Source organism: Ictidomys tridecemlineatus, chromosome 7 (assembly GCF_052094955.1).
Source record: "Ictidomys tridecemlineatus isolate mIctTri1 chromosome 7, mIctTri1.hap1, whole genome shotgun sequence".
Classification (NCBI taxonomy): Eukaryota; Metazoa; Chordata; class Mammalia; order Rodentia; family Sciuridae; genus Ictidomys; species Ictidomys tridecemlineatus.
In genome coordinates this window covers 139,203,702-139,229,594 of record NC_135483.1, presented here as the reverse complement: position 1 = coordinate 139,229,594, position 25,893 = coordinate 139,203,702, and the positions used below count along the sequence as shown (strand labels likewise).

At 40.0% G+C, this 25,893-nt stretch overlaps 1 protein-coding gene across 9 annotated transcripts in view; it reads right to left on the bottom strand.

Annotated features, from left to right (window-relative positions):
* Window positions 1-25,893, bottom strand: part of Myo3b (myosin IIIB) — a 505,529-nt gene that overhangs the window by 312,026 nt on the left and 167,610 nt on the right. For all 9 annotated transcript variants that reach the window (XM_078017569.1, XM_078017565.1, XM_078017563.1 and 6 more), the window contains 11 exons: window positions 22,173-22,269; window positions 21,121-21,237; window positions 19,977-20,081; window positions 16,679-16,762; window positions 15,629-15,831; window positions 10,975-11,073; window positions 10,528-10,642; window positions 4,426-4,552; window positions 2,499-2,709; window positions 1,565-1,712; window positions 25-178 (listed from right to left, as the gene is read on the bottom strand). In XM_078017569.1, the coding sequence (XP_077873695.1) occupies window positions 25-178; window positions 1,565-1,712; window positions 2,499-2,709; window positions 4,426-4,552; window positions 10,528-10,642; window positions 10,975-11,073; window positions 15,629-15,831; window positions 16,679-16,762; window positions 19,977-20,081; window positions 21,121-21,237; window positions 22,173-22,269 (1,460 nt within the window). The remainder of the gene's footprint in view (window positions 1-24; window positions 179-1,564; window positions 1,713-2,498; window positions 2,710-4,425; window positions 4,553-10,527; window positions 10,643-10,974; window positions 11,074-15,628; window positions 15,832-16,678; window positions 16,763-19,976; window positions 20,082-21,120; window positions 21,238-22,172; window positions 22,270-25,893) is intronic.

Below are 25,893 nucleotides of genomic sequence, written 5' to 3'. Positions count from 1 at the left end.
ATTTTTTTTCCACAAGATACCTACCAACCAGGGTCTGGTCCCTTGCTTGGGGAAACCGACTCTCCTCATCTAAAAGTGCAAGCAGGCCCAGGGGCTTCTGGAGGAACATGTCCAAGAGTGGGCGATTGTCCTCATACTCCACAGGCATGGCATCAATGCCCTCATTCTTGTACTCCATCTGGAGGGAATCGGACTGTGAATCTCTCTAGCCAGAAACTTGTCTCAATACCACCAGGATACTTTGGCCTGAACTTTCCAGATTTAGCAAACTTGAATGCATATGGAAAACAGGATGTGTTGGATGTGTGCAGTAAAGGAATCTTCTGAATACCGGCCTGTTGCAGCTGTACGTTTACGTACGTGTGGCTTATAGGTGGCCTGTGGCAGGCAGCTCAAGCCAGCAAAAGTTGTCTCCCAAACACAGACTTGGGGGCTCCTAATTTAGATACTTATGCACAAAGTAAAACCGGAAAAAAATATTTTGGTGATAAATATGGTTTAAAACAGGAAGAAAGAAGACTTCTACATTCTACACAAAAGGAATCATTCTGGGCTAGAAAACTAGAAAAACTCCAGATTTCCCAGGGAGATAAATGGATGGAAGCCAAGTTGACTTGTGTGCAGGATGAGCTGGTGAGGCATGCTCTGCAGATTTATCCAGCTGCCGTGATAAAACCAATATTGGCACAGTATTTTCACTTGGTGACTCTGTATTTATCTAATTACAGCAGAGTTCTTGTGTCCTCATATAGTTGCATTAAAATAATTGTCCCTGCACTTACAGGGCTTGTTTAGAATATTTGTTATTGTGTCTCTTTTATGCAAAAGGAAAGCTTGGGGTTTAAGTAAGGGTTGGTGTGGAGTAGGCTTTGCCATGCAGGCTGTTGCTACAGGAGAAGGGCACCCCTAGGGTCCACAAGCTTCTCACCCTATGGAACTTCTCACTGGGCTCAGAAAGGAAAGACTTCTATTTCTAGAAATCCACAAACAGACCTTAATTCCCTCCAGTTACTGAGGCATCTGGTACAGAGGAGATGGAAGATAGGGATGGCTAGTGCAGTTATTAAAAACCTATGACCTGGGGCTGGCTCAGAGGTAGAGCACACGCTTAGTATGCGTGAGGCACTGGGTTCGATTCTCAGCACCACATAAAGCAAAATAAAGACACTGTATCGATCCATAACTAAAAAATAAAAATATTTTTTTAAAAAAACCTATGACCTGAATTCAAGATCATCTTATGTCATTTTGGACACAATCAGAGATTTGGGGTTCAAACAGAAGAGAGTAAAGTATTTCAGGCAATATGCATGAAAGAATTTTGAAGCAAGACTTAAGTAATTGGCTTGTCACCAGCTCCAATCTAGTGAGAAAATGTGAGTGTCCACAGAAATCAATATCTCTTTTTTTCATACTAAATGTAGATAGTTTGTTTTGACAGGATCATCTCATCAGTGATTTTAAGTCTTTTACCATTTAGCCTAATAGGGTTTTTGCTTCAAATCATGGGAAGTTTGGAGACACCTTTCCCATCGAGTTTAGTAACTTCAGAGTTCACTCTTACCTGCTCAAGAGCAAAGACGTGCTGATTGAAATAGTACTGGATTTGCTCATTGGCGATGTTTATGCAGAGCTGCTCAAATGAATTTCTCTGAAAGTTCTCAAATCCAAAAATGTCCAAGATTCCCACGTTCATTCCATTACCTGAATGACTGCACAAGAAAGATGAATAAAATCCTTCAAGGGAGGAAACATCTCAAGACCATGAGAACATGTGTGCCCGAGTTTCCATCAACACATGGGCCCAGCCACATGCAGATAGAAGCTGCATGCTGCCACCTCCAAGGTAGGGACAGTTTATGTCATCAACCATCGGTTCATTAGGTTTTTCAACAGTATTTTTAAAATTTTTTTTAGGTACAAGAATCCTTCAAGCCCCTACTCAGAAGCTCCATCTATTACATAAATGCAGGGGCTATAGCCTCTGGATATGCATTATACAAAGCTTGTTCAGAAGAGTGCTGTTCAGAATTCAAAATTGTCATTGAGGAAACAATGACAGTGGAGGCACAATATAAGAAACCAACTAATAGCCAATGCTTTAGGGGCGGGGGGTTGTCATAGTAATAATGGAAGATGCTGTACTTTAAAACTTTTCGTAAATGTCCATGTGATTCCAAAAACATAGTGAGGAGGATTGATATATCATTCTCATCTTACAGATGGGAAAACTGTGACTTTGAACATGGAGCTGATTAAGCTGTAGACCTCTTGTGTGAACTCAGTTTGCCCAGCTCCCAGCCAAGCCTACTCACTTGAATGGCTCCATCAATCATTCACCTCCCTGGTATAAACACTCTGATTCTTTTGGATTCTATTTTGTCTTTTAAAGGAGAAAGCCTGAACACTCTGCTAAAGAAAACCCCAGAGAGGGCAAAATGCTTCCTCTTGTAGACCCCAAGAGCCACCAGGTCTTTGCTTGTTCTGGGGGCACTTGCCATATGTTTTTCTCTGGCTGCAGGAGTGTATTGATGCGATTCACAATCCAGCTGAAGAGCCTCCCATACAGAGCTTTCGACATGGCATCCCGAACATCCGCAGCCCTGTCCACAGGGTTGGCGCGGACGATGGTCTCGCCCCTTGTGACCACACAGTGGGATGTGAGAGCCTTCAGCAGCTCTTTGGGGCTGATGCAGAGAATAGAAGCAGCTGGAACAAAAAGTAAGGATGACACTGGGGAATGTGGCCATCCCTTCATTCAGTCGATCGGTCAGCATTTATTCAACACCTTCTAGGTACAAGCCTGAATCCTAGATACTTCAAGATCAACAAGCTGGGACCCTAGCCCCACAAAGCATTCAGACGTATACAGTGGCTCTCAAACTGATCTGAAGGCTCTTTATAAGTATTTTGTTGTTGTTTTGTTTTTGCATTGTGGGTTTTTATTTCGGATTATCTGAGAAGAATTCCACATGGCTTCCAAAGACATAGCATCACAAAGAATTGTCTTGTGTTAAATCGGAGTGGACAAGGCATGTGCAAAGGGGGAATAGAACATTTCAGTAGAGAATACAGTTTCAGAAGAAAAAGGCAGACAGCCAGCACCAGAGAAGTCTCTGACAAATTACTAATTCATATTCATGCATAAAACACCATGCTACTTTTAAAATAATGGAAATGTGAGGATTCTTCTAGATTTCTCATGGGATGGAAAGAGTCCACCTGTCTATCAGCTGCTGTTAGCCTGATAGTCAGGATTCTGCACTCCTCAGGGCAGGCAGGTGCATGTGCACACACATCCAGAGGTTTTCTGAGCCTTCTCTGGACCCATACTTTTTCCATGACACTAAAACTGAACAGCTAATGAGCCCTAGAGGCAGACCCCAAGTCTTTTACTCTGATACACTGATTTGGAGATAGGAGAGGGCCCACCCACCTTGAAGCCTAGAAGTTGGATACTTGATGGTATCACTGAGGAATGATGCCTGGCTGTACTTAAAGAGAGCTCAGCCAGGAATTAGAACTTTTGAATAATATTCTCAGCTCTTTCACTGGCTTCCCTGTGTGTCTGGGAGAGCCACTTTCTTTGGGCTCCAGTTATCACCTGTAACACTAATGTCGTTTTTTGTTTGTTTATTTGTTTGTTTTTGGTGCATAGTAGGCAAACACTCTACCACTGAGCTACATTCCCAGACCTAAAGCAAGGTGTTTTTATATTTTATTTTTTTTATCTAGACAACAATATATTTATTTTTTTATTTTAAATAAGTTTTTGATGGAAAAAAGGGGGATAGGGAGGGTGTGGTTGGAGGGAATGTCATAGACTGTATTCTCTTCTCTTAGAGAGTCACAAAGTACTCTAGTATATTAAAGGCCCTAAAAAATGCTGCAGTTTAACACAGAAAGTTTTTTTTCACTGTATTTAAATCAGCTCACTTATTTATGACTGAGAATTCTCATTCTTTGTGCCACCGTAATTATCCACAGATCTTTAAAAATAAATTGGTACCTGCTTTCTCTCCTGCAGATGCTGATTCAGTAGGTTCACAGTAAGGACCAATCTCCTCCTTGTTTTAGGCAGTAGAATCCCATAAGCCCTTACTCAGAAGTATCATTTTTTTCCCAAAAAATATTCCTGCATTTTTCCCCCAAAACATTTGTAGATAATTTTCAAATGCCGCCAAGGTTGAGAACCACTGCCCAAAGTTACTGGCCATGGAATTTTTTTCTGTGGAATACCTATTTGCAGTCTATGGAAGGAACACTGATACTCCATAGGATATCCTTAGGGAAATGCTGCTTAGTGAAAACATCCAGAGCCAGTAGAATCAGCTACAGCTGCATTTTAATCTACAGATTTTGTAAAATTACCACAGTGAAAGAAATATTGCTTGGCAACATAGCACAGAAGCATCAAATAATTACCATTTTCCAAAGCTTCAGGATTGGGCACCTCACTTTTATCAGTTTGGTGTTGAGAGGAAATAGCTGCAAATTCAATGTTCCCGATATTCAAAATCCCAGCCAGAATTCTGTACACGGAGTGCACCTCCTGAAAAGGACATGGAGAACCGCATTTGAAGGTCATTGCCAATCAAACCAATGAGTCACTAGCTCTCTGGTGGAAACTGCTAGTTTTCCATCATCCCCCACCCCTTTCCTAGGCAGAACAAATTTCCCGACCTCCTTTGCAGTTAGAGGTGAAATTAACTAAATGGTAACAATGGAATGGGCAGAATCATGAGGCCCTCTTCTAGGACCAGGCTCTCTAGGGGTGAGAATGCACCCTCCACACTTTCTTCCTCATTATTGCTGACTGGAACACCCAGCAACCAGCCTCAACCATGCCACTGAGAACACTTTTAGACCAATGATGGATCACGTGGAACAGAATTGCTCTGCAACCTGACCCTCTTTCCCTGGAATAGTGGTCTAAGAGGGAACTGCCTTCTTTGTTCTTTAAGCCACTTTTTAGCTTTGTACCCTAACCAATGCCAGCTCCCAAATTCAGGTATGGTCCTGGCATCAAATCAAAAGAGATGTTCCTTTCACTTCTTTTGAGTGTAGCTTTTATGACAGAGTTGGGAGCACATCCCATGATAGCTCACTAGAATATCTCAAAGTTACATGATGTAGCATACGGTTATGAATGAAATCAAGAAATACTTTGGGACTCACTAGAATTATCTGTGTTATTGTAATATAATAATAAATAAATAGTTCGCCCTTGTCACCAGTTATTGGCACAAGAGCTGTTAGAATCCTTTACACTGGGTGACAGAAATCTTGTTTTTGGCACCATACCTGAGTTTATGCTAATAAGGTGACTTAGTTTGTCTCTAGATAGACTTAGGGTAGGAGCTGGTTGGCCAAGGAATGTGCCTAGAGGCTAGAACTTTCAGGCCCTACCCCACTAAACTGTGGAGGAGAGAAAGGCCAGAAATTGAGTTTATCGACAGTGGCCAATACTTCATCAATCAAGCATATGCAATGGACTTCCATTGAAACCCCTAAAAAATGGGCTTCTGAGAGCTTCCAAGTTGGTGACTACATGGAGGTGAGGGACAGTGGCATGCCCAGAGGGCACAGAAGCTCTGAGCCCTTTAATACCAGTGTTTCCCTTTGCATTTTTTCTTTGGCTATTCCTGGGTTTTATCTTTTCTTCTAAATCTGTAACAGTAAGCAAAGTGTTTTCCTGAGTTCTATAAATCATTGCAGCAAATCAAACGTGGGAGAGGTTCATGATAACCCCTAATTTATAACCAGTCCGTCAAAACCACAGGAGTCCTGGGACTTGCAATTGTTGCCTGAAGTGGGGGCAGTCTTAAGGGATCTGATGGTAATTTCAGGTACATAGAATTGAATTGAATTGTAGGCCATTCAGCTGGTGTCAGAGAATTAGTTGGTGTGTGTGTGTAGGGGGAAAGACCTCACATATTTGATGTCAGAAATGTGAGTAAAAACAATTCAGACGATTTCAGTCATCTTTTATATTAAAAATTGAATATTTATGTAGCACTATTTGTTTTTTAAAATAAAGTTTATTTATTTATTTTAGAATTTACATTTTCTGTATTTGAAGCAATGAAATGCTTAGGAAATTTCTGCATTTTATGCTTATAGATGGAGAAAAATGCTTCCACAAAAATACTCAGGCAGGTTACTTGATTTAGTACTATACACAGTAGCAAACTAATAGAAACTGTCATTACATCATTGATAAAGCATTGCCCCCCAAATTGAGCTTTCCTGTAAACATTACTCAGTAAAGCCAAAAAAACTGAACACAGGCTTTAACAGTGACATCTGCTGGATACCTGATAATGCTACAAAGACAAATGAGGACTCTAAGCTGGCTTCTCCTGCAGATAAATATTGTTCTTCTAACTTCTAAATCAAAGGCAAGATGTCATGTTTCTGACTTCAAGAATCACTGTTTAATCACACGACTTAAAAGTGGCTAAGGAGAACACCTACCAAATGGGTTTTCTGGGACTCGCTTGGATTTAACATGACAGCACCTCATTACCTTGATCAATACAGTGTGAGGCTTGCTGAGTGCATCAGGCGACTCCTGACTCCCTCGGAGGCAGATCCAAGGGGGTGAAGGAGTCTCAGGCAGTGAATTCTCCTACATCTGCTATTCTATATCCAGTTACCTCAGGAGGGTATCTAAAACTTGGGAATACTCTTAGAGGAAAAAATGTACTTCCTCTAATTAAACATTATTACCTTTTATATGTTGTAGTACAAGGCTCAAAACCTCCCCCAAATAAAGCTTCTAGGTGTTTCACCCCTGGGATGATGATTGCCAAAGAAAATGGTTATCAAAGATCATGCCCTTGACACCAGCATCCCGCCCTGTTGCTTCTCTGGCAAGCATCTCTTCAATACAATGCCCAGGCAGCCAAGAAAAGTGGAAAGCTACCATGACCTTGAGTGAAAACTTTTAGGTTCAAACACTGTGTGACTCACCAGAGTTAATGGTAGCTTGAGTCTCCTTCCTTGGTTCAAGGAAGTAGGGAAGGAGTATCCAAGGCTCCCTTACTAAGGGGTTATTAGCCTTAGGGTGCTACCTATGCACATTTCTGGGCTATTCCCCCTCTTGGCTCCTTTAGCCCTACATGTGGATTAATCAATGCTTCCTTTATGACCTAGGAACCTACATCCACCACTGTGTCTGCGTCAAACATCACCCATATACAGTCATGGCGAGCTCATTCTGTTGTATGTCCATCTGTGAAATGACTCCACCTTCCCCCACACTCTTTGTTCAAAGTTCTCTTCATTTCTGCTCACAGACATCCTGGGGAAGCCTGTGCACCTCTCTCATGTCATTTTCTCTTGCCTCATCTCCAACTATGGCACTTTTTCTGGAACCTCTGTCTTTTCTGTCTCTATCTCACTGCTCTCTCTTTTATTTCCCATCAGGCTCCAACTTTCTATATGAAAAAAAAAATGAAATGACTTCACTGAGAACAAGCAATGTTATCAGGAAGACTAACAAGTCCTCCAGTTGAGTCATCTTCCTGGACTGTGGATGAGTGTGAACTCAGCCTCTCCATCAGCTGGCCAAAGTGGGGACAGTGTCCTCCGTCAAAGCCCCACTGTGGATGCACGGTCTCTGCTGCCTCTCCCTTTTTCTCAGAAGGCATTTCTTTACTGATGTAAGCATTCTCCGGATAGAGCTGAGGCCAGGCTGAAAGTTGAGAAGAACCTAGCACTGATTTATTTACTGGACTCTCCCTCAACCTGGCTCCCAGGCTTTTCAGGCAGTTGTCCTCCTGTGCCTCCTTAGGAATTTACTTCTCCTATCAGTCTTGCTTTGCCTTCTTTCTTTTCTATAAATCCTTTAGTTTTTCACCAGTTCTGCCCCAAGCCCTGCCTTAGGACCATTGCAGGGCCATCTCCCTACAAGCTCTATCAGCACCTTACTCATCTCCTAGGCAGAGGTTCACAAGTGGGCATCTTAAAAGTCAATGGTACCCTATTGTCTAAGTTAAGACATTGGCCATCTCAAGACCCCCAAGTTATATTTTAACATAAAGCCCTTCAATATCTCTTCAGCAATACTCTTTGGATTCATATCTATTTTGAATAAAGGGAAAAAATTCTGCTCTGAACTCAAAGACTTCTCCTTAACCCTCTGCATCCAGGGATCTGCAGGATATATCTAATCTTGACCATCACCTAGTCCATCAGCCCCAAAAGTTTTCATGTGGTATTAAATATAAACATATTTTAAAACTCCATATGTTAAATATGTTATGATAATTCCCATACCAGCAAGACAAGCATAATATTAAACATAAAACAGTATGGTTTGGCTCCAGATGTAAAAGTTGGAAAGCACTGGTATTCACGATAGGGTTTTAGGAATGATCCCTTGAGACCCTTGCAAGACACCATCATCATTAGTACACAGTTCCTTCCACCAGAGAAGTTTCTTTACAATAAACTCATAATCAAGTGTTCCTTGCAGTACTTTTGGCCAGTGTCCCAGAATTAAAATTCATCTTCCTGAGTCCACACCTAGGTTTGCTATTCATAATTTTGCTGTTAAGGGTTTGAGAAAAACTTCAGGGATTTCTGCAGGGGACTAATGACCTTCCAAGAAGGACAGGAAACATAATTTTTATTGAATTGACCAGTTCACTTAAGTTCTGCCTAGAAATGTCTGCCAAAAAAACTTCAGAGAAAGTTCTGTTACATCAGCCATTTGGCATCTGCTGCCTGACTTCATTGAACTGAATCTTTCTGAATTTAGTCACATTACTGTGAGTTTATAAACACAAAGTGAACTGAGTTAATCCAGCAAAACAGGTTTCCTGCACAAACATAAACACAAAATCTAATGTCAGGTACAGAAGATCCAGCCTCTTCAAATTTCCACAGTTACTAACTGACATAATTTGGTTTATTTCAAGTATGAATTAATATTGAACATGGGAAAGATACAGAGACATGCCATCACATTCCAGTTATTCATTTAACAGTGTAGACCAGGCACAAATTAAGAATTTTCACATTTTTATTTAATTCTTTTCATATTTATTTATACATTCATTCATTGATTCATTTCTACTGGACTTTTCTTTACACAGGGGCTAGGGATGGCTTACTTCAAGGACATATACTTAATTTCTTCTGTTTTTAATTTTGTTACCTTAAAACATCATCTGTTTGATTATTATCAGGGTATTTAAAGGATTATTATAATAGCATTATTGTATGCATTCTATTAGAGCTGGGGCCAGTCTCTTCATAGCATTCTATAATCATCTGTATATTCCCTAGGAGTAAAATACTATCAACCTTAGGGGCTGACTTTGCTATGACTCCTGTAGCTTTTAAGGACATATGCCCCCAAACACTTTGGAATGACCCAGGTGACTTGAAATGACTCTACTGTCATCTCCACTCCACTTTGAGTGTTCTGGTGATGCTTATTGGATAAAAACCAGCTCTGTAAATTAATAACATAAAGCTCCTTTAACAATGTTGAAACCTGTTTAATTGCTCTCCTCTAAGGAGCCAAGGGAAATATATTTCTATTTTTATCTGACCTTTGGGATTTTCCACTGTCTGTCAGTTTAAAGTCAGTGGGAGGCCAACAGAGAAAATTAGTAGCTGGATGGAAAAAAGAAAGGTATTATTATGACTAAAATCAACCACGCTGGGGAGGAGGGAAGGGCTAGCCAAACTCACTGAAGCAGACTATTCCGAGTGGCTGTCCCAAGGTGACTGGAATGTTTTGTAACCTATTTCCTTAAGATGTAACACTCTTACCTACCTTCTAGTCATTTACTCCCTTTGTTAGAAAAGCAAAAGAAACTATGTTTTGCAAAATTGATGCTATGACATAATGTATCTCTGAATAATATTTGAGCCTTCAGTTATAAATATTGTCTATCACTCCTAGCATGTATTTAATAGAGACAACCTTTATCTGTGTGATAAGAGTAGTGCAATACTTAAAACTCTAGTTAAAAATGTACAGCTGTGTGTCGTGGAGAGGAAAGTGACAGCAAAAAAGTTAAAAAGGTTTTAATTAATTTGTCTCCATGCACAGAGTCGCTTCATCAAAATAATTCTGTAGCTTGGGTGTATGGGTGCATGCCTATACTCTAGTCACAATTCACTTTCATGGTGAATGACTCCAACTCAAAAAGGGACACTCTTGCCTTGGTGCTTGTTATTCAGCTATTATGAATTGATGATAGTGATAAGAATCATAGATACATGATCCTGACAACAGTGCTTCTCTTCTTTATGTCCATTGGGTGTCTTGCTACAATGCAGATTCTGATTCAGTCATTCTTGGATGGACCCAAGAGTCTGCATTTTGAATAAGTTCTCAGGAGATAACAGTTTGGGTCCTCAGACCACACTTGGAGTAGCAAGACCTTCTCAGATGACCACTGTAGGATATGGAAAGTATCCTGCCCCAAGCTAGAACATCCATGTCTTCACTCATGGTCATTTAAGAATAGTAACTCTTGAGTTTCTCTCCTGACAATCACTTACCTTTTCAGAGAATCCAATAATCCTGAAACAATGCTGAATTGCTTCAAACTGGCTTCTGTAAGACTCCTTGGAAATTATGTCATACATGACTCTTCCAGTTTCATCAGCTATGTACCTAAATGAAATGGAATATGGCCAAACACCATGAGCACTGACTTGGAAAATGGTACCTCAGGTTCCAGGACAAGTGCCACTTTGGCTCCTTTGGAAGTCATTTCCTTTACCATCTAACACTGTGGGGAAATAATGGTGTATAAGGCTGAGTAAAATGGCTGTAGTTGAGTTTTTGAATATTCTAGAAAATGCAAATGGCCACTTCCTCCTATGTATTTAAGTTAAATAGGCTGTGAGTTTCCAGTTAGGAAAGCAGATCTATTTACTTCTGAATTTGTCAGTTGCTAATTGTACATTCATGCAAAATTAACAAGCCAAATCCCTGATACTTACCTAGGAGGTTTTTCCTCAGGAAGTTTGAACTCAGAAAGTTTCTTTTGGTGATAAAGACCAGCATAAATATAGTAAAATATGTGAAAATTTTTCTCTCCCCTAAAACAAAGAGAAAGAGACTTTATTAATACCATATTCTGGGATTCCCCATCCTAAGTCATTTATATCATTTTTCTTTCGTTGCAAAATATTCTATGGTGATTTTTCATTCTTAGCTAATTAAATATACTTCACTCCAATTGCTGAATAGTAATAGAGTTAGGATTCATACTGTAATCCTCACAATGTTACATATTTAAACACACTTTACTATAAGCAGAGGGAGGTTTTACAGAATGGAACAGGTAGGTGCTCAGGTTACACATATTTAGAGCTCTTTCACTTCCAGCCCCACACCTATTCATCTGTCACATGCCTTCTGTTAGTAACCCCTGTTGCTTCAGAGACAGTGAGGTTCAACTTAGATCAGTCAAACTCCTCCTTTCCTGGAACCTCAGGCAGGAAGTCCCTTGCAGGTCCTACAGAGAAGGATTAGTCCCAGAACTGAGGTCTGCAGGCTCCCAAGTTGGTGTACTCTCAGGTACGACTGGACATGTCATTCCTCAGTCTCTCTGGTCTTCTGCTGTCTACCCCTTTTAGGCCACTTTGGTCAGGGCCTTTTTAGATATGTGCACAGCCTGGGAGCTGGAGTCAGTTTATGATAGGAGAAATGTTCTTATCACTGCTCTGTATCCCAGATGTCCTTATCTGCCATTCCTCACTCATTTGTTCACTCAATAATTTTAAAAATCAATCTTTATCTTTTAAAATAAATTGTATTGTGTATATTTGAGGTATACAATATGATGTTATGGGATATGGACACATAATAAAAAGGCTACTATTCAACTAATAAATGTATGGAGTACTGATCAAGGCAGGTGCCGTGCTGTGGGGTGTCAGGGACATAGGACTAAGAAGCTTCATGGCCTTTTGGAGCATTCCTTCTGGAGATGGGTTAGATGAAACAAATAGAAATGCCCACCAGATGAGGGCTTTGGAAGAAATGAGCAGGGGGCTGAGTTGAGTGCTGGGAAAAGGGATGACCTGGGGCAAGTCAGGGGAGGGCCTATCTGAGGAAACCATGGTAATGTGAAGCCCTAATGTCTGGAGAGGGGCTGGAAGGAGCTACAAAGAGAAGGGGAAAGAAGGCTTCTAAACAGGGAGCAACACATACACAAGGGCTCTGAGCACAACACCCATGAAGGTTGAAAAGGGTGCCAGTGAGAAGGAGTGGACAGGCAGGCAGCACCAGCCCACACAGGGACTTGGGAGGCACTAGAAGTACGTGCCGTGAACAGATCCATAGTGAAAGTACTGTCCAGCCACAGCATGGGACTAGATTGTAAGAAACCACAATGCATAGAGAGAGACGCATTGGGAGGTCCAGGTGAGAAAGCAATGTGGCCTAGATAGAGGAATGGCAGAGGTGATGGAGAGGGTGGGCTCAAATACATGCTTTGGAGAAACAACCAAAAGAACAGCCTAATAGATGGAATGAGAACGGAAGCTGGGGTCTGCCTCCTGGTTTCTACCTTGAGCATGGAGGGATGGGGCCTGCACTGGGTCTGGAGGAGGTACACCTGGCACAAATACCACTTGTTCCTTAACCTTCCATTAAATGTGAAGGCTTTGGCTGACCCATCTTGATTGTATTTTCCTACAGTTTTTTAGCAAACACCTCTGTTTCTCAATTCTTTCAAGTTTCCCCTCAAAATCCATCCCTAGCATTAATTCGGTTTGATCTCCATCCCTTTATCTATCAGGATTGGCTAGGTCTTGCCACCATTGTAAATACCATGAGATCTTAGTGCCTAATCTCAGCCAAGGCTTATTTTCTGCTCAGAGTCCCTGTCCATGGGGGATCAGCAGTCAAGCTGTGTTCATTGTAGTTATGAGTGGCCCAGCCCATGGGGCAGCCACCATCTTACTCTTTGCCAGCCTCTGGAGAGTTACCAGTAAATGCCCATTTTCCAGAACTGACTATAAGACCACACTCAGCAACCCAGGGACCAGGAAGGGGAATCCTACAGAGTGCTTACAAGTGATAAGAACCACCATGGATGAACAGGACTTGTAAGGCTCTTCCTTCTCTTCACCTCATTCAATTCTCCTAAGAGCCTTGTGGAGTTGGCATTATTAAGCCCTTGCTGCAGGTGAGGAGAGTGAGGAGCCACACTCCCCAGAAATCCGTGCAGGTGTGAGAGGAACACTCCACCCATTAGCTTTGTAAAAGAGCACTTTACATGTGAACACAGAACAAGATAATCTCCATCCTGTCAGAGGTAGCTCCCTACAGGTTAAAATCATTCTAATTTGGGGACAAAGAAAGAAGCAGGGAACCTTATAAAAATAAATCAAGACGCCACAGAGAAACATAAATGCTTCTCACTCCATTTCCTGTTCACTTGTTTAATAATGTTCACGCCAGCCTCCATTGTGTGAGGAAACTAAGAGCATGGTAGAGGAAGACGCTTGAGGTTTTGCTTTGGTTTTCCATGGTGCCAGGGATTTACTCAGGCTCCGCCCAGGCCGGATAAGTGCTCCAGCACTGCACCCCCCCACCCTACCCCCACCCCACCCCCACCCCCACCCCTGTGCTTGGGTTCTTAGGCTAAACCCAGGCCTGTGGGTTCTCCTTGCCTAGCAGCCCGGGGAAGGTCCCCCTCTCTACACCTCATCCAGGCTGACATTCTCTACGTAGATTTAACAACAGCCCCTGACTCTTCAGCACAAGCCTTCTCTCATCTCCATTGATTCATTGAAACTAGCGTTAGCATTTCAAAATGCAAGTTGGGTTTTGTGACTCCCTTCTTGGAAATGTTCCACAGCCAAAGAGTGGTTTTCAAAAAAGGTTCAAAGTCCTCAGCCTGCCTCCAAAGCCCTGCACAAACTGCTCTTAGTCTCATCTTTGCCACTCTCTGATTCCTGCTCCCATCCCCACCTTGTTGGCTAACTCCTAGTGATCCTCAGATCTCATATTCAATGTCTGATATGGGGAGCTCTTCTTTCCTCCAGGACTAGCTGATGTGGTCTTCCTTTCTCCTGTTTCACTTTCCCAGAACCTTACATTGCTTTCTGGCAATTATCACATTTGCTCTACATTTGCATTTATTTGTTTAAGAACCAAGATCTGCCCATCTCTTCCATGGTACTTCAAGCTCTATAAATTCAGCAATCTTGTCTGTCTTGTTGACTCTTACAGCCCCAGGAAAGAACACAGCACTGGTATACAGCAGGCATTCAATAGTGTATGTCTATGTCCAGATGAAGCTACACTCCTGAGGAACTCTGGTGTCCTGCAGTGATAATAATGGCAAGAGTGGCTAACACTCTGAGAGCATGTACCATATCAGACATTATTTAAAGTAATTTATATAAATGAACTCATTAATCCTCCCAGCAAACCCTAAGGTTGGCAGTAACAGCAACTTCATTTGACAGATTAGGCATAGAAAGGGTTGTGATATGCCCAAGATCTCACAGTATCAGGACTAGCATTTGAACCCAGAACAAAGCCCATGCTATCCATTACAATTACCTATTTTTTAAAATGTTTTTTAGTTGTCAATGAACTTTTATTTTATTTCTTTATATGCAATGCTAATAATTGAACCCAGTTGCTCACACATGCTAGGCAAGCCCTCTGCCACTGAGCCATAACCGCAGCCCCTAATTATGATTACCTATTAATACTGTTTTTCTTAAGACAGAATAATTGTGAATATTTTTCTCTCATGGAGAGGAAAAAAATGAACATATGGAATATCCTCTGCTTTTTTTTTAAATAGACAAATTCAACTTTAAGGGATCTAATGATTTTTTTAAATTATGTTTGTAGTGTCAAGAATTAAACACAGGACCTCAAACATGCAAGGCAAGCTCTCTATCATTGAGCCACATCTCCAGCCCAGATCTAATGAATTTTAAAAGTGTCTGCAATACTCTTAAATTCTACTGATACAGCCAGCTTAGGAAAAGCAAGTACACCTATTCCAAAAGCACTTTAACGCCAACCCTTTGTATTGTGCCCCTTCATATCTTTTTGGTCAAAAATTACCACTGATCCTTTGCTTAAACAATTAATTCCTTGCTCTTGTGGAGGCTGGGGAAATGGGAAAGAGCAAGGATGAAGATGGAACCATTAAAATTCTCAAAGCTACTGGGCACTATGGCTCACACAGTAATCCTATAATCCCAACAACTCAAGTGGCTGAGGCCTGAGAATCACAAATCTAAGGCTGATCTCAGCAACTGGAGCTCTCAGCAACTTAGTGAGACCCTGTCTCAAAAGAAAGAAAGACAGAGAAGGGAGGGAGGGAGGGGAGGGAAAAGAAGGAAGGAGGGAGAGAGGGAAGGGAGGGAGGGAGGGAGGGGAAGGAAGGAAGGAAGGAAGGAAGGAAGGAAGGAAGGAAGGAAGAAAGGGAGAGAGGGAGGGAGGGAGGAAGGGAAGGGAGGGGGGAAAAAGAAAAAGGAGCTGGGGATGCAGTTCAGTGGTACAGTGCCCCTGGGTTCAATCCCTAGCACACATGTGCACACACACACACACACACAAAATCCCAAAGCCTCCAAATTTATATGGCAGAATAAAAACAGTGATAAGTAGTGCACTCACGTTGCCTGTTTTATAACTCTGGATTTCTCAAGGAGATATTCTGAGATTCTTGCCCCCATCACAGCTCCAGTTGGTGTAAACATCATTTCCAGATATTTTCCAAAACGGCTTGAGTTGTCATTGATGGCCGTGCATGCATTCCCAAAGGCTTCCACCAGGGAGTTGACTTGTAGAATTTTTTCTCGCAAGGTCTGATTATTGGCCTGGGCCAGACAGAGGACAGTCAAGAGAAGCATTACTCCAGCAAAGTTGCTGGGGGCCCTCTCTTGCTGCTAGAGTTCACACTATTTCCAAAGAGCACCATTTGGGGGGATTAGCAACAACTGCCTGCATCACTTTCTCCAATGAGCAACTCCCCAGGTGGGTATGAATCAGATTAGGCTAGGTGAGGACAGCAGCTTTTAAATCTTGCTGTATCTCATTTAAAATCTTTGATGATAGGTAAAATGCAAAACAGTTTAAACAGAACTTTAAATAGATATATGCCATAATTTTTCTCAGTCATTCATTATAGTCTTCACTTAGCCTCTTCTACTATATATATATATATATATATATATATATTCCTGAAATTCCTGAAATTCTTTAGTTATATAACACATTAATTCTGAGTATCAGCAACCACTAGGCTAATTCTGCAATTGTTTCTTCAATCTCCACTTCACCAAACTTAAACGTTCATTTCCCTTAACTTTTGCCAAAGATGTTCATTTTCCATCCCTCCCATTCCCGTAGCAGCTCTCCCTGATATGTTCATAGTGTTTAATCACTTTTACAATTTAATAGCTCCATGTTTCTATTATACTGAAAACATGAAAAATTAATGGCCAATAATGTGGCAAGTTCGCACTCTCATTATTTTCCTCCCTATGTGAAACAAGGTTGGCATGCTGACATCTTAAGAGGATGAGCTCCCAGGAGGCAAATGTAACAAAGATGGAATGTTTTTATGTAACCCCTAATAAAAAGCAGTACTACCATCACTTATGAAACAGGCAGCTGCTCTGCAGGAACTCCTAGCCATGATACACAAATCAGGTCAGTCAATACCTTTCCCAAGAAAGTCAGATGCTGAACAATCAGGTGGGCGCTTTCCGTCTTCCCTGAGCCACTTTCTCCGCTGATGACAATGCACTGACATGGGAAATGGAGTATAGAGAGAAGAATTCAGGGCCATGAAACAACTTGTACATTCAGCCGTGGTCTTCATATTACATCCTCTGTTGTATACTTCGATTTTTCACCAAGCAATAAATCTATCCTACAAATCTTTCCATTTCAGTACATGGAGAGCTTCTTCAACCTTGGGCACAGCTACTTATCATTTCAATGTACAGACATACGTTAATCTTTTTCTTGATATACTTGAGGTTTTTTTTTTCCTTCTGTCATTACAAACAATGTTTCAATGACTAATGCTATACACAGGTCATTATATTTATATGCAGGTTCATCTACAGAATAAATGCTGAGAAGTGGGGTTATTCGTTATAAATTTGATAGATACCGCCAAATTGCTTTCTTAAGGACTGTACCAATGTATCAAAATGCCTGCCCTCCTACAGCCTCACTAACACAGTAGATTAGATCTTTGCCATCCTGATAGGTTAAAAATGAAATCTCAGTGCAATTTTAATCTGCATTTCTTTTATTAGAGTAATATTGGGCATCTCTCCATATGCTTAAGGTCATTTGTATTTTTCTTATACAACCTATCCATATCCTTTGCCTATTTTTTATTGCATTGTTGACCTTTTTATAATTCATTTCTAGGAACTCTTCATGCATAAAGGAAATGAATGGCTGTGGCATAATAAAAAGTTTGGGTTTCATCCCTGGTTTCTGGCATAAACCCTTGGAATCTCTTGAGTGGCCAGAATGATAGGAGCATTTTTGTTATTCACAAGGAGCTCCTTTGAATCACACCTCAGTTTACTAATGAAGTGGTTCAAGGTGAGGAACCTAGGCTGCTTCTAGAGGGAACTGGTCACCAGAAAGACCAAGCAGGTGATTAGAGGGTGGGAACCATCAGCCCTACCTCCCAAACTCCGGGAAGGGGAACGAGGTTGGAGATTGAGTTATAAAGACTCTTGAACAACGATTTCAATGAGCTTCTAAGATGGTGAACACATGGAATATAGGGAGGGCTGTCCAGAACAGATGCGCCTCCTCCGTAGCTTGCTCTCTGCATCTCTCCCATGTATCTGGTACTAGGTCGTACCCTTTATAATACAACAGCAAACTTAAGTATTTTCCTGAATCTTGTGAATTGTTCTAGTGAATTAGCAAACCTGAGGGGAGTCCTGGTGACCCCTGAATTTGCATTTGGTTTGGTAGAACTGTAAGATGCCTGGCTACTCCATTTGTGGCTGGCTTCTGAATCAGGGAAGTTTTGTTGGATTGAGCCCTTAACTTGTAGAGTCTAAATCCAGATAATGTCAGAACTGAATTGAATTGAATTGAATTGTAGGATGCCCAGTTGATATCAGAGAACTGGAAAACTGATTAGTTTGGAAAACACACATTTAGTGTCAGTAAAAAAGAAAAAAAGACAGAATAGTGGGCGTAACTTTTCTTAACTTGAAAACTACATTATCTCATTCCATTTACTTCCTCTCCATCAAGTCTATGGGCATTTCACAAATCTCTGAGAGCAGTAAGAACCTGGAGAAACCAAGTTTCTAACCTACAATGAATCCATGCATTCCATTTTATAACCTGTATTGTTGTAATTTTATTTATTTCTCAACAACCCCAAGTTCGGATTTTGCAGGTCTTAGGAAATATACGCACACAGAATAAAGAAAATACACCTGTTGAGAGTAAAGGAGTGGTCAAATGTAGGATGTATCACTACGATGAATGGGAAGTCTGGAGGGTTAAAGGGTGAGTAAAATCTGTGGTGAACTGGCATTGAGTTTAAAGCTCATTCAGTCTTAGCCCAGCCCATCACAATTTCTAAGCAGCTAAACAGTGTGATGCAAGATCACTGGCAAACCAAGTGCAAAATGTCATGTGAAAAGGTCCAAGTCATGAAAATTCTGAGACCTGAATAGGAAGGAATTTCATTTATGCCCTTCTACATACTATTATTATCGTTGTCATGTAATCATGTTCTCACTATACCGTTTTTCACCACATGATCATCACTACCACATAACTGTTGCACCTATTTTTTCAGTCTAAAAACTGTTTTATGGGTGGTACGTGCCTATAATCCCAATGGTTCAGGAGGCTGAGACAGGAGGATCTTGAGTTCAAAGCCAGCCTCAGCAATGGTGAGGAGCTAAGCAACTCAGTGAGACCCTGTCTTTAAATAAATTACAAAATAGGGTTGGGGATGTGGCTCAGTGGTTGAATGCCCCTGAACTCAATCCCTGGTACAAAAAAAAAAAAAAAAACACTTTAGAACCTTTCATTCCATAATCATCATGAGGTACAATTCTATTTCTCATGTTGTTTAAAAGGTAAAGAGAGCAATGTGTTCACCAGTGGTGTATGGGTGCACGTTTGTCTTCTCATGCACTGCGAGCCTGAAGCCTGGGATTCTCAGGGCAGTGCATGCACATTGTCAGTATATTTCTGAAAGGTGACTTTCAACTTGTGTGGTTGGTTTAGAGCACTGCAGTACTCATAGTAAACACATCTTATATGAACAATATCAAAGATGAGGTATCAGATTAACCAGTGATAGCGGTGCAGAATCTTTAGACACAGATAATTAAATTTTCTAAGTTTATATTCTGCAACGCTGTAGTAAATTTTCTCAAGTGTAATATTTCAACTGTAATGCACAAATCAATAACAATTAATGTTAACTTTTGTTTCCAGACACAAAAAAAAAGTTCATTAAACTGTCATGAAAAAATGACCCATTTGGACTATTCCATTTTAATGTATATTTGCAAGTATTCTGTGCATCCTAATCTTAAACGAAAGACAGTTTAATAATAAATTATATTTAGAGTAATACTGGCATAATTTTTTTTTAAAAAAAGAATCACATAATGGTTGTATCCTAACTTTTTGAAAAACACACACACACACACACACACACACACACACACACACCTTGGCATAAATCTTCAATGATTATGTGGTGAAATATAGTATTTGTATTAGAAACTTTATTACTTATTATGAGAGGTGAGTGCTCTTGGTGTGAATGTTTCACATTTCTCCAAGTGGGCTCTGCTTTCTCCTGCTATTGTGGCCTTATCAGTGTTGCAGCTGCCCTGAGCTGCGATTTCATTTCCCATTTCCTGCAGCCTCAGCAGCACAAGGGAAAGGTTCCGGGAAGACTCAGGAGCTGAAGGGTACCTGGTAGGAAAGAAAGGTGGGTCCCTACCTGGTCTTTGCTGAAAGTAACCAAGCACTGGTAAGCAGCATCTGCTGATGCAAATATGTGGGGGGGATTCGAGATGCGCTTCACCCCATGATAGAGCCTGGAAAACTGAAGAAAACAGTAACTAATTTAAAGGAAACTTCTAAGGGTCCAGTGGACCATCTAATGCTTTCACCATCTGCTGCCCAGGAAACCAAGGTTGTATTACTTAAGTAGGAACTTGCTGTCTCAGGAAGGCTCTGCAGTCTGCACGTCCGAGTTCAAATTCCAGCTCTTGGGAGCCTATGCCAGGGCATTAACTTCTTTGTGCTAAGACTCCTCATCTGCCAGACAGGCTTACTAATAGCACCTATGTCACAGAGTTGTGGGAAATGATCACAACCCAGTGCCTGGCATGTCATAAGCACTTGATAATTGTTAGCTATTGTTGTAGTTTGCTTTAAAAAGTTACCCTCCATACCTTTCTAGTATGTTGCATTATTATTTGCAGTTTGGATATATACCTCTAGGGTGGCTTGATTTTATTACCACATCATCTTTCTTTCCATTTGCTTGTGTGATTTTATTTATTATTAATTTGATTGATTGACCAATTGATAGAAGCCTTGGGGATTGAACCAAGGGCCTCATGCATGCTAGGCAGGCACTCTACCACTAAGCAACAACCCCAGGCCAACTTTAGTAATTTTGAATTTCTTCAAGGAGACTTATGCTCTGTTATGGCTTAGGTGTGAGCTGTCCCCCAAAAACTCATGTCTGAAGCAATGCAAGAAGGTTTACCCAATCAATAAATTAATCCCCTGATGGATTAACTGAGTGGTAACTGAAAGCCAGTAGGATATGGCTAGAGGAAGTGAGTCCCAGGGGTATGCCTTTGGGGCATATATTTGTATCTGGCAAGTGGAGTCTCTTTCTCTCTCTGCTCTCTGATCATCATATGAGCTGTTTCCCTCCACTACACTCTTCTGCCATCATATTTGGTCTCACCTTGAGCCCTAAGGAATGGAGCCTGCTGTCTATGGAACAAGACCTCTAAAAATGTGAGCACTCAAATAAACATCTTCTCCTTTACAATTGCTCTGGTGGGTCTTCTAGTCACAGCAGAAAAAAAAAACTGACTAACACATGCTCTTAAAGTATTCCTTACCTGTGGAGAGTAGATGCTTAGATTCTGGAAGGGGTTTAAGGCAATTAGAATATCTCCAACATATGTGTAAATCAGTGAGTCTGCATAACGCTTCTGCAAGTGATGAATAATTGTTTCCTGAGAAGCAGAAAAGAGGTATTGAGAGCAGTAGACATTATATTCAACCAAGCCAGAGATTCTAAAAATAACAACGAATTTATTCCTATAAGAATATTATTCTCTAAAAGATTGAAGTAGTTCATTGAAATTATACAATGATCCTACTGATCTCAAGTCACTAAAATGGCACAGATATTTGTCTTGAAAGAAGAAAAATAGGGATATACTGAAAAAATTAGGACTTGTTAAAGGATATTGAAATAGTCAACAAAAATTTTATTTGTTATTGGGAAAAAAACTTGTCTTACCCAATCAAAATATTCTACTTAGAATTTAGTTAGGCTACTCCTATGGTAAAGTACAGACAAAATATTAATTTCATTTCTCAAAGCATTGCACTTAAAATCTAGGTGGTAGGAATATGGAATTGAACACTTTGACATTATGCATTAGTGATTCAGTCGTTGAAATTAAAGCTCCCAAGAGTTAGACTCAGCAGAAGCAGGTCCAGCACAATTAACGGCTCTATTAAATGTGCATATTTTAAATGAGGATTATCACAGTATTCAGCTTTAGAATGTGAGCTATATTAACTTCACTATTTCCCTAAATGAAGCGCCTCTTAATGAAGAACAAACAACTATCTTGAGGGTTAATTGCCATTTTTTATTAGGCAGAAAATAATTTCAGGGATAGAATCCATCATTTAGCCCTATCATATAATGGGCTTTATAGGAAAAATCTAAATTCTTTCTCTTCATCACTATAGGGGCTCTAAATGAAAACAAACAGGATCATAGTCACAGCAACCAAATGCTCCCTGAGTTTCACCCCATGGCTATAAAATTAAATTGTCAAATGACCTTAGAAGAACATGGTCTACGACAGAAAGGTCAAACCATTCACATACAACAAACGCCTCCAATGAGAACTGTCTACTAAATATTCAGTACCTCATCCAGGACCTCGAGATTGACCAAATCATCCTCGAGGCAGTATTTTTCAGCATCCTGCACATGATAGGGTCCCCTGGTATGCATCCTCTCATGCCTAGAAATGTATCAAGAGAGTATTGGCATTCAGGCAGTAAATAACATAGCAGAAGATTTTAATGAGGATGGCTCATTCCCAATGTTGTCACATGACACGTGAAGAGACTTCAGAGATGGAGAGAGTAAATGCAAGCCAAGTGCAGATGCCCAGGCTCTCCCTGTGGAGCTACCAGTGGGAGGTGTGCACCTAAGCTGGGTCTCACTCCTGCCAAGTGGTGAGCATTACCAAATGGCCGCCCATCACATATATTTACTTTCCTTAAAATCTAACCACAGCACTTCCAGGAATAAACCACTCCTACATGCCTTTCCTGGTTGGTGTGGTAAGATCACTATCAACTCATGCGCAATATTTCATATAAAAAGAACCAAGTCATGGAAAATCCTGAGATGTCAATAGGAAGGAATTTCACGAATGGCAGTCTGCATCCTGTTTTCATTTCAGGCATCGAGTTTCACTGGGGTACAATCATAAGTCTTCCCTTCCTTCCAGGTCCCTTCATCTATTCTGCCAGCACCACCCCCAACTTAGATATTTCTAAAGCAGACTTCTGAGAATACAGTAAAAACCAAAGAATTGATCAGTTTACATTTTATCTTATTCGCTTATTTGAGACCCCTTTATGACCTTTGTCCCATTGCAGTGAGGTGGCCACTGTTTGGTAGATATCTTCCCAGCCTATTTCTAAATATTGGTAAAATTTATATATGTACTCATGAGTAATATATAGTTTCTTTTGTTCCATTATAAAAATGATATCATATTGTGGATTTCATTCTGCAGGCTTGTTTTCACTTAACACGATGATTTTTAAAACTATCTACCTAGCCGGTCACTCTAATCATATAAATATTCCAACTCATTTACCTAGTCCTATATTAGTCGATATTAGGCTGATTCCAGTTTTTTTTTGTTGTTGTTTTGTTTTGTTTTGTTTCCTACTAGAAACAAATTATGTTTTGTTTTGTTCCTTAAATATGTCCTTTTGTGTATATGTTGGGATTTTTCTCTTGGGGCCATTGTTCACCATGCATTTAAAAAACTTGGTTGGTAATAAATAACAATTGCCTTCAGCATACCAAAATATAGTTTTTCAGGGTTTAAAATTAATTCAGTGTTAAATTGGGCCTTCCTATAATTCCCTTCATAAACTTATCACTACTCCATGTGGTGTTGGGGGGAGCACTGGCCTAGAGGTTAAGAGCTCTGGGTCCTAGTCTCAGGCTTGAGAGTAATGGAGTGCGGGATATTCAGCAAATCCCTTAATGATTCACATCTCAATTTTCTTCATTTATAAATAGAATCGTTCATGAGTTGTTTCCCTTCTCTCTCTCTCTCTCTCTCTCTCTCTCTCTCTCTCTCTCTCTCTCTCTCTCTCTCTCTCCCAGAGTCTGTAAAAACAGTTACAGTCAGTCATGGATATAAAAGATGCACAAAGGCTGAAAAAATGCACCAAGGCCTATTCTTACATCCTTGTCAAAAATATGGAATAAATTTGCATAACTCCACACATTACTCAGAACACCATTAATTGAGCAAAATTACATGTAAAATAACCTCCATGTCCCACCAGTAGAGAAGGATCATGGCTGGGTTCTTTCCAGCCAACTTTCATGCCCATCATCATCACAGCATAAGAAGATATCACCCATGGACATGATCTTATCTAACCAGAACCCAGAAGCTGGCTTTGTTTCACTGTAAGTGCCACATGAAAGTCATGGAATGGGAACATGTACCTCAATCTTGGCTACATGCATTTCACAAAAGTAGGTGGAAAAAATTAAAAGGAAGAAGCAAACTCATCAGCTCTACATATTGAGTCTTGGGCTTATAACACAATAAAAATGAGCAGATAGAACATTGACTTTTTTCTTTTCTAGCCTCTTAAATTAAATCTTAATTTCCAATCCCCATCACTGATACATTTAAAGAAGGCATATTTGAATCATGCTATTAGTCACTTCTATTATTAGAACCGGTTTTACTGATAATTCATATAAGGTACAAATTAGAATGACAATTTTGTTTAATAAAACCAAATTTATAACCTAAGCATTTTTCAAATTATCAACAGAACAGTTTATTGATCTATGTCCTTGCATATTGGTGACATAAAGAGAAACGAAATTGGTTTTAAATACAGATTTTCACTATTATTCAGAGCTGCTTCCTCCTGCTGGCTAGCCATTTTGCTAATCAGGACAACAGGAGAGTGCACATTTCTGTCCAAACTCTCCTCCACATAAATTTGAGTTCTTTTTTGCATAAATTTTATCATAAAGCAAAATAATGCAACATTTATTAATGGAGCGATTAAATTTGCATTAAATTAAATTCAGCTAGCTAATCTCCTTCATAAATTCTTATCTTATAATTATATGAAATAAGCTAAGAAATATGAAATAAGTTAGAGTTTATTTTGCATATAATTTGACCAAAAAAATAGGAATTTTAAAATTGCCCACAGATCTGGTTCCAGTCAAGATGGAGTAGGCACTCTTAATGTATCTCTCCACTAAGAGCAAATAAATACCCTGGATGGAATATAAAGAAGCAGCCATCTCAGGTTGCTCAGAGGTAAACAGTAACAGGCAGATTGAGAAAGGAAATCAGAATTCAAAATATCACTGAGCCATTGGAAAACACCCCTGGGTTTTGGAAAACATTCCCATCACTACTGACCTGTACTTAAAGTAGCCTGAACTGCATGCAGGAAGGTCAGGCTTCATATTGAAAGATATTTTTATAGCCAACTAAAGTGGAAACACTAACAAAATCTCATCTGAAATCTTGCAGATAAAAATACTCTAGTAGAAAGTTGATTTTCAGTGTGAACATACACAATCCAATATCACCATGATCAAAATTGGTCTCCTTGAGGCCCATAGCAGATTACTTGTGTGCCACAGCAATCTTTATGTCTGTCTGCCAAATATAACTACAAGAATCATGCAGATGCTTTTTTGTAAATCTGAGCTCAATGCTCACCAAAATCTTCCTAAATGATATTTTATAAATAAAAGATAGCATTTAAAATATTTTACCCACAGATTTAGTAGTGTGTGATCTCTTTCCCTGCTTATGGGAAGTTAAATTCTTCAGACTTATTTGTTCCCCAAGTTGAAGCTGGCAATCTAGACACTGATATAGGATGCAAGATATTTCCAGGCTGACAGACAACTACTTTTCCAACCAGAAAAAAAAAAATCCATCTATCTCTATATGAACACATACATATAAAATATAAAGATATATATAGCTATATAGATATATCCCTATCTACCTTTACCAACAACTGATGTCTCCACTAAAATTGTTGCCAGTTTTAATTTTCTTCCTTCTTCTATGATTTGGAGGGTCTACAGAAAAGAAAAAACATTATTGATTCCAGTTTTTATCTCTTTTGGAAAACCTTATCTTGGACTTTACATATATTTATAAAGCTGTTATGTTGCTTATATTTCTCTATTTTTAGTTGAAAGATTTTAAAATTTTTCCTGCATTAATATTGTCACTGGTAACTACAAACTTAAATCTTTCTTAAAATTCACATGCACCACCTAGTGCCTTACTTGAGAATAGCATCTATTGCTGACTTGCTGAAATTCCTTTAAATTG